Source organism: Vidua chalybeata, chromosome 4 (assembly GCF_026979565.1).
Source record: "Vidua chalybeata isolate OUT-0048 chromosome 4, bVidCha1 merged haplotype, whole genome shotgun sequence".
NCBI classification, from domain to species: domain Eukaryota; kingdom Metazoa; phylum Chordata; class Aves; order Passeriformes; family Viduidae; genus Vidua; species Vidua chalybeata.
The window spans coordinates 25,172,349-25,185,251 of NC_071533.1; the positions used below are offsets into that span (position 1 = coordinate 25,172,349).

The window sequence follows — 12,903 nt, forward strand, 5'->3', positions numbered from 1 at the left end:
ATGGATCTGACTAAATGATGTACACATTTGCTAAAAAACCTTCTTAGCACAGCTCTAAATTATATTCCTATGCCTTCATCTGTGTGATTGAGATCTGAACCATACTGATCTGAACCCTAAACTAAGGAAGGTTCAATGACCTGTTCAACAGTTTTAATATTCAGCAGGCTTTTATGAAGCTTGACCTCCAGCCCACCAATTGATTTTAAGTGTTCAAAATCCAAACCAAATCAATTTCTATCACCATATTAATCTTATAATACAATCATACTATTTCCCTGAGTATATCTATGTCATGTTTTAAATAGATGGCATTCTAGGAATAATAACATATCTTGTTCCCTGAAATATCTCCTGCAGTGGTTGTGATCAGATAATACCTGTTTATCTATATGTTTGCATGCAATACCTTGCTTCCCATGCAGTAGGAAAACAAACCTAGTGTCCTGAGGTTCCTCTTTGCTTGGAGATACCTATGATATAAACCACTTTATTTCCTTGATATTTAGAAGCAATTATTTCCTCCTTTTCATATATATGATGAAAATGTTTTACCAAAGCAGATCCTCATTTTCTCCTAATTTCACAAATACCTCTATCATGCATGCAGTTACACAGAAATAAACAAGAAAATACATGAAATGTGAAGTTTCAAAGATTATTAAAAGGTAATCACAAGGAAAATCACTGCTTTTCTCTTAACCACCCTCACCAAACGTATCAGCAGCGACATGAAAAGCAGGTCAAACAATTTAAGTAGAAGGTGTCAGGCGAGCTTTTATTGAAGGGAGTTTTTCCTCTGACTTTAACAAAAAGAATGCTTTACGCAAGGAGGTGCTGGTAAGCCCGAAGGCCAGGGAAGGCACAGCGGGCGGCATTACTCGCCGGTGGCGGCGAAAGGGAAGGAGGAGCCGCTCCGACCGCAGCGCAGCGCTCGGGCCGCGCTCGGGAGCGGGAGTGCACGCAGCGCTAGTGAATGGTGCCCTCCAGCGGCCGCCGCCCGGAACAGCAGCGCGCCGCGCCTCCGGAACAACGGGCTCCGGGAAAAAGAGGATTTCAACCCTTCAGCGCTGAACCCTGAAACCGAAGGGGGCTCTGGTTTTACTGGACACTTAACTCTCCGGAGCTGGGACGTATACCTAATGTGTAATCAAAGTAGCATCCGAACAGCCGGAACAGCCTGAGAATAAGCCACATTAAAAAAAAGAGCCTGTATCACCAACACATCGTTTCTTAGAGAGACCTTGAGAGGAACAGTGCCATAATTATAATTTTGCTTTGCATCAGGGACTAATGTCACCCATGTCCTGCCTTTCCTTTACTTGCTTACTAATAGCATTCATAACTTCTTCAGGCTTACAAACACCTCCTTGTCTTAAATCATTATATTTGTTAAAATCAGAGGAAAAACTCCCTTCAATAATAAGTTATACAGAAAAAGCGTAACTTTTTTTTTTTCTGTATATACTTTAGCTGTACCACATATTGCAGTTTATATGAGGTGCCAAATCCAAAGATAAAGAGGTTTGGGTGTTTTTTTCTGCTGTCTATTAAATGCCTGTCCCTTTTTTTTCCTGTTTGATGCACATGTGAAACAATATTGTCCAACAATAATCGGAATTTTATTTTGCTGAGTTGTTCTAACAACTGGCCCAACTGCTGCTTTTTGCTTTAATTTTCAGTTGTTAATAAAAACTAGTTTTTTGCTTTCTACATCTTCTTGCTGGGGCAGGGGGGATTTGGAGAGGGAAATGCTGAGCTCTTCTCCCTGGATCCAGTGACAGGATGTGTTGGAATAGTTCAAAGCCGCACCAGGGGAGATTTAGATTGGACATTAGGAAGCCTTTCTTTACCAAGAAGGTGGAAACACTGGAAGAAGCTTCCTAGAGAGGTGGTCGATGCCCAAGGCTGTCAGTGTTTAAGAGGCATTTGGAGAATGCCCTTTATCAGCACACTTTAAGTTAGCCCTGAGGTGGCCAGGCAGTTGGACTACACGAACCTTGTAGATCCCTTCCAAAGGAAATTGTCTATTCTTATGAACTTCTTTCACCTTCCTGCTCCACATTTGAAAATCAGACACACAGACAGCTTCAATCCTATATGGTGACAATCATATATTTAAAGGCTTCAATTCAGAAAGGTGCAGAAGATCAGGCAAATTGAGTCACATTTTTAATATTAGATTCTACCCACCTATATGTACCTACACAAACAAAATTTGAAGAATGATCACTTTCTTCACAAGATAAAAATATCAGCAATTCATTTTCAGGTAATTGTGTAACAGGACAAACAGAGAAAGTACTTCAAGGGCAGGATTTTTAAGATGAAACTCTATTACTGACACCTCATGTATATCACCAAAACCAAGCTAAGGTATCTACCTGTGCCAACAGCTTCAGCACAATGATATTAATGAACTGCAATCAGTTTGCCTTCTGTGTTAGTGGATAGATGACAACTGTGTCTACCTTCCATAATTCACAGCTGAAAGTGCTTTAGAGTAATTTATGTCAATCGCTGCACTTTTAGCAACATTGTACACATCTTTGTTTTTCTTCATTTTCTTCTTTAACATGGTCTGCTGTTTAGGGTCAGAATTAGTCAGTAAAATAAGGAATGTTTTATACAGCATTCTATAGGGCGGGGAAGAGTATAAACTTCCAGAAAGTGAGCAAAGGAGAACTGTAAGATTCACTGTATATATTATCCCTCTATTTATATGTAAATCACATAGCCACAGCAATGTACTTAATCCAGGCACCACATCAGCTAATAATATTCACAACGACTCAAGCTTCAGCAGTGTTCAATATTCTGGGAGCTACGTGACCTGAAGCAAATGAGAAGGGTGCCAGGAACACAATCTTCCCTGCAGCAGAGCCAGCGTTTCAATGATGAAAGATTAATCAGGGTTTACTTTGATAGGATTAGTACTCAAGCACGAAACTCTGGTTCAGATCTCATTACTACAGTGCATATCCTTCACCTTGATGGATCCTATGCTGCCTTGTTACAGTCACAAAAAATCACCTCTCTGACTAATCTAAAAGGCAGAACAACTTTTACTTACTAAAAAGAATCCGAACCCTGACAGATAATTCAGAAAGGACAAACTATTTTCAGAGGTTAATTTTAGAACTTGCACTTTTATTCAATGCAAGAGTTTAAAAAAATATATTCCTTTTTTGCAATTGTTTACTATATTACCTAATAGTCTATAGATTATCAGCTTTAGAGACAAGGCTCATGTATGACTATGTACTGTCCAATGACTAGCACAACAGAAACTAAAATATAGCAAAATATGTGATTCTAAACTATTCCATCTGACTTGTACCTTGGAAGGCTTCAGTGGAAAATTATTACTGCATAGGCAGACACAAGGAGCTGCTGAAATATTAGATAAGAACCAAGATGGGTTGCGACTGAGCTCTGGCACAGATTAGTAGCCCACACAAGGACCTGTAAGGTGGTCAGGAAAAGTACATCTCTAACTCTTTGGTGGGAACTAGCATCCTGGACAAAATACACAGGAGAATTGTTTTGGTCATCTGCAGCCTTTAAATAAGCATCAAATGCATTTATGTAGTGATGCTGCAAAATTGATTCTCCCTCAGGAACTTAAATATTGCTGTTAACCCTTGCACTTCATCTACCCAAATATTTAGGCTTTCTACAGATAAATACTCCCCCTTCTCCTCACTTTCCTTTCATCTTCCTCCCACTTGTCCTCTGCAGATGTGTCATCTGAAATACACGTGGCTTTCTCAAACTCCTCTCTTTATTAGGCAATACACTGGCTTTCTCTTCTGCTCATTTTAACACCACCTGTTACACCTAAATTTGTATTAGCCAAACAACATTATTAAATTAAAAACACTCTCTACAAATGAAAATATATACTTTTTTGATTACAATATTAATAAACAATATCACAATAAGTGATAATGAGTATCTGCCAGTCCCAAACTCCCACAAATTCTTTTAGGAATGATGTAAAACAAAGGATTTTCAGAGGCTTGGTCTTGCTGCTTTAACTTAAAATATTTCCTAATAAGCATAAGGCTTTTCTGATAAGCTAAACTTTGTATTGCTTATAGAAGTAATGCATATAAATTCTTATTTATGAAATTTGCATTTCTACATCAACATCTCCTGAGTTCAGTTATCCTCTTCCATTTTGACCTCTCAGTCATCATCTGTTCTTATGACCAGCTGGTAATTACCAAATTTCTAAATGCCAAATCTAGAATGATATAGACCATATCAATTAACATTATCTCTATGGCTTTGCCTAAATCTGCTTTTCAGAAACATCGTTTGTAGGCAGACAAACATTTTTATTTTGGCTTTCTTGACTATACACACCTCTCTAAAAAAAGGAGGAAAGTTTACTATTTACAGTGATAGCTAGAAGTGAGGCTCTAAAGAAGGCCTGTTTTTGCTTTTTCCAACAAAGCCCATCCTCTCCACTATTTTTTGGTTGTGTTCTTAGTTTTCATTTTCCTCCATCTATGAGATTTTTTTTCCAATGGAAGTATGAAACTTGAGTCTATGTTATGCACATGTCCCATATTTGAGACACACTCCAGCAAATGACTGCTTAGCATTTTCCAGGGTCTGACATATCTACAAGATTGATGATCACGGACTTTTTCTATAACTTGCAATATAATATATAATTTGTGCTAATCAACAGCATTTAATTAGCTGCACTAATTTTGCTATTAGCACTTTATGAGTACACTATTTTTTTGTATATTAACCCACATTTCAAAAATAAATGCATATATACCTTTTAAGATGAATCTAAGTTATAATAATGGGCTAGTAGTATTTTTATTGTATTTACCATCCCAGCAGAACAGGAAGGACTAAAGCACGTAAAACAAGAATCAAAACGTTACCATTTTATCAGCATATTCAGGAAGGTCTATTAATATGGAAGTTTCACTTTTGTCTAAGTGCTACTGAAGCAGTTTGGAAAGGCATCTTATCCCAGTTTCCCTAATTTTCCATTTTTTATTTCCTTTGGATAATACTTATAAGGATCCTTAGCACTTACATCTGGAATAAACCCAATTTCATTGAGGTGGTTACTCAGCTCTGGATCATGGAATGCAATCATCTGGGAAAACACCGTCAGGTACTCTGAAATGACAAATCCAAGACTGTTGTCAAAAACACAAGCCATCACATGCTGCTAGCTCACAACAGAGCTGTAGGAAAGCCACTCATTTTAAACCTACAATAAAATAGCAAGTGAATACCACTGCTGCACTCCTTGTCACTGTTAGAGTCAATACAGAGGAAGAAACACTTAATTTTTCTTCTTTAGTACTTCTCAAATTGGATTTGTAGCAATGGTTTGACTTGGCACACACTTAAGTTGTGATGTATGCTTGATATGCAAAGTTAAAGACTGTTAGGTAAGCAGCAAGGAGAAATACCCGCATAAAAGATAAAATTTATTACATCTTCAGCCTGGCCTATTAGGTTGATAGGTACAATTTCATTAAGTTGTCTAAATAACACTTGCTTTTAATTGGAAGAGAAGAAGACAGCAGAACACAGGACTGACAGATTTTCTCTGATCTGCCCCTCTCCCAGTTTTGTCCACACTGTCACACACTCTGTGAGAAGAAAGCTGAAGAGGCAACAATTGCAATTTTGTAACAGATGGTAATTCCTATTCCTTCACGTTCCCAAGAACAGAACAATTAGGGCATGGACAGCCAGTCCTGGGGAGCAGCAGATAGAGAATGCAAACTCTGCTTCCAGAACGTGCTGGCATCTCAATGCTCCCCACAGTTTGTTTCTACACAGAAGACACAAAGCAGCTAAAACTGCAGTGGGTAGTTAAATGACATATTCCTAACCCTTTCCTCTACCTTAAAAAGACAGGGAAATGACACAGCATCTTCCTTTAAACCTTTATTTATACTTTTTTTTTTTTTTGACATACAGCCCCAGAAAGGATTAATTAGAATACTGAAAGAACCCTAAAGGGTCCAATCTTCCCAAGTCCTTGATGGTGCCAGATGTAGAACAGGAACTCAGGAATGCCTACATTAATTTGTTTCACAGAATCCTACTGACCTGTATTTCTAACTTTGGCTGATGCATATTTTTGCAAAGTTCCTTAGGAACAACATCAGAAAACCCTAGAGAGCAAAAGTATTATTTTATGGAACAGTATAACCTCTTGAGAAAAGTCTTTACCAAGCTATTAATCTTGAAGTCTAAAGTAGTTGTCTCCAGAGGAACATATTTATTCTTTTCATCTGTAGACCTTTACTGCAAGCAATCTTTCTTTACAGACAAAAGGATGCAAACATGTTCTCTGGAATAATTTTTCTTTATTTTTTATTCAGTTCATAACACCTCTTACCCATTTTCTTCCACACATAAACTCTCCTAACCCTGGCATTCTCTTCTTACATTAGCTCTCTCCCAATTATCTAATATGTAAATGCTTTTAAAGTTTTGTTGATCAGTTCTTAATTACCTTCCTTGAAGACAAAAATGACAGACACTTTAAAGCTGACAAGTTTCACAAGAAATATATTAAAGAATTTATTTAAAAGAAATACAAGGACAGCAAGCCACGCTGATACTCGGTATTCAATAAACATTAATAACTGCTTGCAATTAAAAACATTAATTACCACCTGTTTCTTTTAATTACTAATGGCTTTTGAAACAGCTTCTTTTGTTTTTTAAAGACTGTCTGGAAGACAAATTATCTTCCCAACACGGTTTGTGCCAAGGTGACTTTCTAGGTGGAGACAATTCTTTTTTCATGTTTCCATGAAATTTAAAATAACTTTTCAATTAGAACAGACATTCCTAGCTATTGTTTTAATTTATCTAAGTTACCTAAATACTTGTTGAATGCTGAACTATGGAACATTATTGCTCAGGGTTTTCCAACTCCTGTCCTGTATTGAATAATTAATTCCCCTTGAATCCCTCTTTTCCTGAATACTATAACTTTCATTTTCTGAAGAACCCCTAGTTTGTACTGTTCTTCATTTTCCCTTATTGTCCAACAGCTCCTCTAACAGGATGACTGATCACCTTAAAGGTAAGCCTTTACAATGTAACACTAGAAAGACTACTTACTGCTTTCACAATTTTGCAGGATGGACTGACTCTTACCCTGGATATTACATAGAACACTTTTGTGTTGTGTGCACTTCTTGATTTTTTCTCCTATCTGAATCCTTAACACTTACTTTGTTCCAAATTTTCTTGCACAGTTACATGATTTTGACTGCATCCCAATTTTGCAACCCCTTGAAAAAGTGTATTTACATATCCAGAAACAATTCTACTTCTCTTAGAACTACACCAAATAAAGGGACCAACTTACCTTGAATAACATGAGAATTATCCTTCAGAAAGAAGTTATACAAATACTTGGGAATAAAAGCAGACATGCAGGCATATGCCAGAGCTGAAAGAATTAAAAAAACAGATGTAATGACAGAGGCAGAATTTAATTACACCTTAACAAGTTCATTATTAACCAGATAATAAGCATAAATACTTAAATCAATCTGTACACAAAAATAATTGCATGCACAGTAGGTATAATAGGAGCCATCGTCCCAAGAAACTAGTTTTCCCACACAGAGACCTTATATAAAGAAAGCCAAGTACAAGACAATAAAATACTGGATTACATCTGTTATGAACAAAGCACATTCTAAAAAGATAAAGGTCATATATCTAAAGCTGATCTGAAACTTTCAGGCAAAACTACCATCAGCTTTTCTGAACAAAGCTGTCTGACAGTTTAACACTTAGGTTACCAAATAATTCATTCACCTTAAGCAAGGCTGAACTACAGCTTCACTGAAAAATACAAGTGCTACAGCAGCATTTCTTCCTTTTTCTATTCAAGATTGTTTGTGCTTTTTAAAATATATAATTATTGCACTTGGCAATAAACAGTACTTGAACCCCTGCTTGAAGAGCAGTACACCACATGCAGTTTTCAAAACTCCAACCATTTCTTTTGACCTGTGACAACAAGAGCTTTAAAATTCCTTTGTAGATACAGAAACTTCCCATCTCTAAGTGGATTCACACATCTGTCTGCACGTAGATACAGATGAGAGACTGTGCTTTTCTTCGCTCACTGCAGAAAAATGTACTCACCTTCATTGTTAAAATTCAAGTACAGAAATGGTGCACAAAGAGAGTCAAGACCTAAAGAGAGAAGAGCCATGAAGAAACAGCACAAAGAGTTCATTTATTTTAATGCACAGGATAAAGACATTAATTTATAATGAAAATTTGCACACTAGATACTGGTTCTGCATTATCAGGCCTTCACAAGTAATGGTGAGAACAACTGTGAAATATATGCATGAAAACAGCAAGGATTTCAAATTGTTCAGCTATAATGCCAAATTGATTATTCTGCCAAGGCATCCAAGAAATGCCAATTACTGTTCCAAGAACTCAGCAACTTTTGCAGTATTATCTTGGAGCTTAATAGCAAGCAACAGACTTTTCTTTTTAAAATAAAGTGACTGAAACTTATGAAGACTGAATATATAACAAAAATGGGGCAATATTTTATTCCAAATTAAATATAAGTTATTAGGATTTAAATTTGCAATAACCCACAGATTCATTCTTCAAAAGAAGCAGAAAGGAAAGCATCCAAAAAAAAGGCTTATAGTGTGGGGGTGAAAAGCAGGAGGTACTTTTAAGTCAATCAAAGCTTTCCATTCAACTATCTGCCCTTGCCAACCAGTCAAACTCACCTTGCCAGTACACCAAATTAGGATGGGAAACAACCCAGGCCTTCAATACACGTCTGAACTTTGCATGACCCTCTGGTGATGACAGCAGTTCATCATATTGATGGCAACGAGGAATATCAACTTCAATCTGCACCACAGCCAAGCATACAAAGAGAAATTGGGATGAGTGGGGCAGCACTATAGCAATCTTGCAACACTAGAAGTAGAAGTCAGCCAAAATATGTAGGTCAGACCACCATCATATACGATCTGCTTCCTCCATCACTCTCAAAACCAAGGAAACCTAACAGGGAACCTAACACAATTGTCAAAGTTTAAAAATAGAGACTTTTTTTCTTTTTTTTCTTCTCCTCCTTTTCTGCACTCTTATTTTTAAAGGGTTCTAGCCCTTGAAAAAGGCTGAAAACAGATGACAGTTACATTTTTTTTACTTCTGGACTCATTTTAGGTGGCAATATTACTTTGCTCTAAAAGGTAACCAAATCAGAGTTCTCAACTAATTTGATGGAAACTTTTTCTTAACCCAGCTGAAAGGAACAGTTGTTGTTTGCAATGTCTTTTTGTGTCTGGTAAGAGAACATCTGAGAACATTCTCTTCTTGGAGAACCAAATTTCTCAAACTCCCATGTCTGTGAAGTATAGCTCACATTACAGAACCTCAGCATTATGGCTACAAGGTCCAACAGGCACAACAAGCATTTGGTAAACCCAGGATTTTTAACAATAAATCATTACTATTGTTCACTACACTGCTTGCTGCTACAGAAACAGTGATTATAAAGTAAAAAGGGATTTCAGCTTCCCCATTTTTTAAGTTGAGTTAAAGTACTTGTGTTGATCTGTTTTGCAAGATTTTTGCTACAGTGTAAGGCTGGAGGGCAAGGGGAACCATATTGCTGTTATCCACCACATGTGCTGCAATAGGCAAGTGATGGGTGGGAAAGATCTTCAAATGACAATATTTGGTAACACCGTAAGTCTTACTTGTCTGTCTGTAGGAATCGGTGTGTCTTTATCAATGGCATCATATTTTGCTTCTATGGCACCCTAAATGTGGAAAAGAATATTTGAATTTAGAAAGCCCTCACCAACATAAGTGCATATGACAATGTACATGCTGATATGAGAAGCTGACTGTTTTTGTTAGGAACTTTAGTTAGCAGAAGAACAGAAGATTCCAACAGCTTAATTTCAACGAAACCATCTTTATTCTGTTACTAACTCAAGACATACAGACCTTCCTATAGATCTCCTCAGCATGATCTTCAGTCATTTTCAGTTGTTTACACAGAAAGCTATGCACTTTCTAGTTTCCCATTTTCAAGTCAAGAGATGCTCTCAGTTTAAATACAGTGCTTACCTCAGCCACCGGCAAGTGGCTTTCAGCATTATTTCTAAAGGCACTGAATCCAGCTGCCTGTTAATTGATATTGCCAAACTGACTTAAGTAGCCAGTCCATGCATAAAACCCAAGGCAGGAATATTAACAAGTCCATTTTAATGTTATGGGACAGGGAAACACCCATATTTTACAGATGGCAGGTTGCTGAAGCATAAGAATTAACTCATTTCCTAAGACTCAGGTTACAAGCCCGACCAGCAGTTTTTCTCCACCTTTACAGCTTTTTTTTTGTTGATCATATTATATAGTACTCAGATGATCACATCCTAAGCTAAATCTCCTGAATAACCTAGGATGTGTTATCTCTAAGAATCTTTATGATCTGCTGCTGCAGGATTGCAAGCAAGGTAAATCCAAAAGGACTGTATTTGATTGACTTAGTCTCCATTCTTTCTGGGAAGTGTATTGATTGGTAGGTAAGAAAAAGACACTTCATGTGTTTTCTCCTGTTTTGTTCAACTACTGCTGGAGCAGAAGGACTGTCAACTGCATTTGTCAAAATATTAAAAATCAAAACAAAAAAACTCAGTTAACTACCACATGTCAGGATATTACTTTCCACTGAAAATAATAATCAAAATTAAAGGCAGTCAAGTTCACATACGCTTTCTGAAATCAAATAACCTTACAGAAAAGAAGCAAGTTTGTCAGAACATCATCTTTATTTGCAAAATTTCATAACTCATTTTGTTTGAAATTCCAGAAATGCCACATCTTTAAACACACTCCAGCTTCCTTTTCAATCCCCTTCCTAACACACTCCATCCCCAGTCAGTACTGGAACTTCTCTGAACACCCTTACCTCAACACCCAACAAGGCAGCCCAGGTTATGCCTCTCAGAAGGGGAGGGATGTCAACCCTGGCTTCTTTCCAAATTTGGTTTTTCTTGTATGGGTAGGCCTTCAAAGAGAAGAGATTAACCACAAAAAAAATGTTATCAGGTAACTGAAACAATTCAAATTCCAAACGTGGGACAGTCTTTCCCCAAATGAAAGCAGCAAATACAAGCTTCACAAAAAGTGAATTTAATCCCTAACTGGAAGGCCTGGATGAAAGACTACTGTTTGATGTTAAAATATCTGCTTTTTCTCATAAATGGATTCATGTGCTTTGGTATATACTAGATAGATCTACTAATCCAAATTTGTACTATTTTCTTCATTTTTTCTTCATTAACTTTCTTTTCATAGTATGTATCCATCTTGGTTTTATTAAACATTTTTTGTTTATCCTTGATAATATGCATCAGCTCTCTCATTCTTAAACAGGCTATCTCTATCCATATATGTAAATTAGGGGCTGCTATTCCTTTATCCAGTATAAACCTCACATTTATAATATGGCATTGCCATGCCATTGCCATTTACTACTTGGAAATGTAGAAAAGTTACAGGCATATTTATACCTATAATAGCTTAGTCTATTATGAAATAAAGGATGTAAAATTATTTTCATCAGTAAATAACCAGTATTAGCAGCAGCTCTATTTCCACGTGAATACCTTAAAATCCAATTTTATATTCACCAGTACTGAGAATAATTTGTTCGATTTTTATTTTCAATCTTCTTATACTTCTGAAAGGTTTTTTCCTTCCCCCTTTCCTACTACAGTCCTACTACAGTACTTCTGCTTCCTTTTACAATTACTTGGTCTTTCAAAATCTTCCAATTAACAGACCAAATGCAATTATCCAGCATCACAAGGACTCCATACCTTCAACAGCCTGTCAAACAGGACAATTCTATTTAGCTGGTACTCCGTGTCCCTCTCCCGGATGATCAGAGGAAGAGTAGCAGCTGCAGAGAGCTCATTGCTACTATTGGAATGAGGTAAAGCTGGCTGGCTGGAAAAAAAGGGCAGTAATAGTGAACAGCAAGAAAAACAAATCACTGAAAAGAATTAATACTTGAAACATTTCTTAGTCAGAAACAAGAATAAACTAATATTTTTGAATATTCAACACAAACAATTGATTTCCAGGACAGAGGCCAAGATCCTCAGTTTGGTATCAGGGCCTGAAGTGCAGCATGTTTATCAGCTCTTGACTTTCAGAGCCAAACAAAGGCACGTTAGTTTTGCTTTTGGGAGGCAGTTGTGTTTAGTTATGCAGTGTGCCACTCAAATAAAACTAATAACTCAAAATTCAGTGTGTTACAGATGTACCAATTTACACACATACTTACTCATCTTCAAGCAATGGATAAAATGCTTCTCCACCAACATCCTTCAGTCTCTGAAAGGAGGAAGAAAAATAATTTGTTATCAGAATGCTGCTCAGAATTCAAGTGGAAATCTTAGTGGAATACAAAAGCTATTAAATAGCCATTAATTTGTCTAATTCAGTAACTTGCCTTGAGACCCAAGCATTAGCTCAGTCCTTTGCCAGCAATGAAGCATATTGTTTATTCGGCAATAAAACCTTTTGGAGTTGATGGAAGTTCTCCTGCCTAAAGATATCCATAAACCTATTTCCACATAAAAATAGTTTATAGGCACCATGGATTAATAGATCTATAGTATTACATAGTTTGTTGTTTCCTCATTTTTCTACATCGACTTCCTATCCAAGTAGCTGCAAAGTAACTGCAAATTCGCTTTTATGGTTCTAATCAGGGCAGAAGTTATGCAAACTTGAATTCCTTTTAGGAAATACACTCAGCAAGGTGACAGACAAACATGGCTGGGTTTTTGACTGAAGCTTTCAGACCTCTTATGG

The 12,903-nt window shown here is 36.9% G+C and overlaps 1 protein-coding gene across 1 annotated transcript in view; it reads right to left on the reverse strand.

Annotated features, from left to right (window-relative positions):
- Nucleotides 1–12,903, reverse strand: part of TBCK (TBC1 domain containing kinase) — an 88,628-nt gene that overhangs the window by 43,858 nt on the left and 31,867 nt on the right. Inside the window, exons 13-20 of the mRNA XM_053941502.1 lie at nt 12,371–12,420; nt 11,901–12,030; nt 10,988–11,086; nt 9,768–9,830; nt 8,784–8,910; nt 8,170–8,220; nt 7,379–7,462; nt 5,069–5,154 (exon numbers count right to left, since the gene is read on the reverse strand). Of these exons, the coding sequence (XP_053797477.1) occupies nt 5,069–5,154; nt 7,379–7,462; nt 8,170–8,220; nt 8,784–8,910; nt 9,768–9,830; nt 10,988–11,086; nt 11,901–12,030; nt 12,371–12,420 (690 nt within the window). The remainder of the gene's footprint in view (nt 1–5,068; nt 5,155–7,378; nt 7,463–8,169; nt 8,221–8,783; nt 8,911–9,767; nt 9,831–10,987; nt 11,087–11,900; nt 12,031–12,370; nt 12,421–12,903) is intronic.